This window comes from Mytilus californianus, unplaced genomic scaffold, assembly GCF_021869535.1.
Source record: "Mytilus californianus isolate M0D057914Y unplaced genomic scaffold, xbMytCali1.0.p SCAF_9, whole genome shotgun sequence".
Taxonomy (NCBI): Eukaryota; Metazoa; Mollusca; class Bivalvia; order Mytilida; family Mytilidae; genus Mytilus; species Mytilus californianus.
This window is the reverse complement of record NW_026262745.1, coordinates 51,815,805-51,818,876: the sequence shown is the minus strand read 5'-3', so window position 1 is coordinate 51,818,876 and position 3,072 is coordinate 51,815,805. Positions and strand designations below refer to the sequence as shown.

The 3,072-nt window shown below is 32.5% G+C and overlaps 1 protein-coding gene across 1 annotated transcript; it reads right to left on the bottom strand.

The window, feature by feature from the left end:
* Nucleotides 1–286: 286 nt before the first annotated feature.
* On the bottom strand, nt 287–2,399 carry LOC127715225 (xylosyltransferase oxt-like). The gene is made up of 4 exons (XM_052221248.1): nt 2,013–2,399; nt 1,629–1,756; nt 855–993; nt 287–371 (listed from the first exon to the last, which is right to left on the bottom strand). The coding sequence occupies exons 1-4, from the start codon at nt 2,371–2,373 to the stop codon at nt 367–369; spliced, it is 633 nt and encodes a 210-aa protein (XP_052077208.1). The 5' UTR covers nt 2,374–2,399; the 3' UTR covers nt 287–366.
* Between the last annotated feature and the right edge of the window lie 673 nt (nt 2,400–3,072).

Below are 3,072 nucleotides of genomic sequence, written 5' to 3'. Positions count from 1 at the left end.
AACTCCGTTGAAAATTCAAAACGGAAAGTCCATAATCAAATGGCAAAATCAAAAGCTCATACACATCAAACGAATGGATAACAACTGTCATATTCCTGACTTGGTACAGGCATCTTCTTATGTAGAAAATGGTGGATTTATACTACGGACATCTAATGAAATTCTGTCTTACAGTCAAATAAGAAATAATGATTCAGTTCGACATTTTTCATAGACTTTTGAAAAATGCAATGATCAACGACGATGTTGTAGCTTCATTGTTCAGTAGAAAAAGAAAAATATAGTGTAAAAGCTTTGATGAATTTATTTAAATATTTGAACGGTGGGTTATCACTTCTGGGCTGTTGCGTTCTTGTCTCTTTTTCACTAAACTGAAATATAGAAATAAAGTTTTACAAAACAATATTTTGAAATTTTAAATGGATCAAGCATCAAATCGCAGGAACAAACTCTGGATATTTTTTTAAGTTGATTGTCATATTGTAATATGCTCTCAAAATTAAAAGAAATTCAACCTCTTGTTATAAATAAAAACAAACGATTTACATACGCCATTCTATGTACATGTCTGTAAAAAATGTGTTTTAGAGTTTTGTATACGTAATGTTACAAAACTGTTCGTGTGATATCGGAAATTGTATTTTATAATATATCTATTTGACAATGTGTTGTTTAAGGTAGATCTACAAGAGTGTCTGTCAATTCATTCACAATTTGTGAATTGTTGAAGACTTAATGTTCACCTCTAGCATGTCTAGAAGTTGGTTAAGTACTTTTACTCATCGTGTTACTGTCTAATATACCAGTACTCTATATCTTATTTTATTCATATTATGTATGTATATGTAACAAACCTGTATAGATAGAATTTCTCCAAGTACCTCCACACATCCTACTTGGTTCTCCTCGACATTTCGTGTTGCATTCTGAATCTGGTCTCTTTGGATATTTTGTGTTTTCCAGCTGGTTTCCACAAAAACACTGCACACTATACTGTTTAAAATAATTATATATTATGATTTGGTGCTAATTATTTATCATAACACTGATATATTGTCAATTCCAGTTTTTGTTGTAAGTCTTCAGACCCTGTTTAACTGTAGCCTACCTAAAAGATCACGCTTCATGATTCAAGAAGCTAGGAAGACAAAATATATTGGCTAATACAAAGAGTATTATGGTACATTCTCACGTATGTAGGTGTGTAAACCTGTATAAATATTTAAACAAAAGCAGAACTAAAGAAATTAGAAGGTAAAAATGTAAATAAATTGTTAGATGGATGGATGGATGAATTAGTGTTTTATGTCCTGTGCCAAATAAGCATTCTGATAAGACCAAGAATATATTGATCTGATATATTCCGTCATTTGACTAGAGCAACACACATTGTATAGTGCTAGCTCAAAAGATGACATTCCGCGGAAGAAATGTATATCGACAAATGATTCTAGCTGACCAGTAGTCTTTACTCGTTTTCCTACATACCAAAAGCAAGGAGAAGAACCAAATACTAATGTTCGTGTTTTATGTTTGATTGAATTGCACCAACTACCACTAGAGGCAAGCCCGCTACCACGACATCGCCAAACTGGAATTCTTGTAATGCTTAGAATATGTAAACTTACTTGTAGGCCAGCGTATTTGTAACCTTTGCAGTTTTCCCGACATTTTGCCAAGGTAATTGCATCGCCGAAGTTTTTATATCTATGTGACAAGTGACGACTGCTAGCATCAAGAAAACATCCGATATATCCTAAAATAAATGAATAAACAATATAAAAGATGTTTACATTTGTTAAAATATTTAGTTGAAACTCTTCTGTGTTCGGAACAACAACAAATAAATACAGAAACACCAAAAACATTCTATAAAAATAATGAATAAGATAAAAAGGCCAAATAGCCCAACAAGAAAACAAACACAAGTTTCACGAAACAGTATTTACTATACTTATGACAATTATCAATATGTTACTATTAAAACACACTATATGTTAACAAAAGCTCACCATGTTTATCCCCTTGATTAGACTGAATAGAATCAACTTTTTTTAAAATAGCAGTCAAGCTTGTTTCAATTTTTCCTTGTGTGTTCTGGAGTAATTGTTTCAGCCCTTCGATCTTCGCCATCATTGTATTATCACTTCCTTTCATTAGATTCTCCATCTTCGTTTGTCTGTCGTCCATTTGCTTTTGCATCCAGTTTTTCCAGTCTTTAGGGAAAGTACCTGAACCATGATTGCCTAGGAGAAAACCACGGATTGGAACATCTTTAGCTCCTTTTATCGATAGTCTGAAGTTGTTCTCTTCATTTGCACTGGAAGTAAGAACAATTTCTAAAATCGAAACTACAACAACAATGGCCTTCATTTTTCTATAGAAAGTATAACGAAACAAGTAATATGGATAGAGGATTTATCAGGAAATTATATATCAAGCACAAATGGCGTGTTAATTTATCGATATCATATTAGATTACAACATCTAAAATATTTACATGTATAACAATGTCCAGCTGCGCATCTGGTGCAGTAAAATTGGCACCGTTAATGTTATTACATGAACGTCCGGGTTTGAAATAAAAAAAAGAAAAAAAAGCATCAAATTAATTGTCTTTCATGTAAGATGCATTATTTAGTCAAGTATCTTTTCTTAGGGAGGGATAAATCGTACTTTTTGAAAATTCACTCTGATTCAAACGAGATTGTTTCCTGAAACTGATATTATTAAGATATCAACAAACAATCGACATTCCCATGGGAACCATCTGTGGTTCTATCTTGCCAACTTGTTCGTTTTCTCATATGAGGCTGACGTCATACAGGAGCTTCTTAGGAAGAAAGTAATGAAGTTAACATTATCCTTCGATTTCACTTTCCGTTATATAGATAATGTTCTCTCACTAAATGATTCAACCTTGAGTGACTATGTTGAACGCATCTATCCCATCGAACTTTAGATAAAAAGATACAAAAGATACAGTTTGATCTGCTATTTATCTTAACCTACGTGTATAAATTGACAATGAGGGTCGGTTGAAAACAAACCTTAACGACAAAAGAGATGATT

Coding starts and splice junctions, on each gene's coding strand:
- LOC127715225 (XM_052221248.1), bottom strand. CDS start 2,373: ATGAAGGCCATTGTTGTTGTAGTTTCGATTTTAGAAATTGTTCTTACT. Junction 1,757..2,012: donor TAATCAAGGGGATAAACATG/GTGAGCTTTTGT, acceptor CATTTATTTTAG/GATATATCGGATGTTTTCTT. Junction 994..1,628: donor ACAAATACGCTGGCCTACAA/GTAAGTTTACAT, acceptor TATTTTAAACAG/TATAGTGTGCAGTGTTTTTG.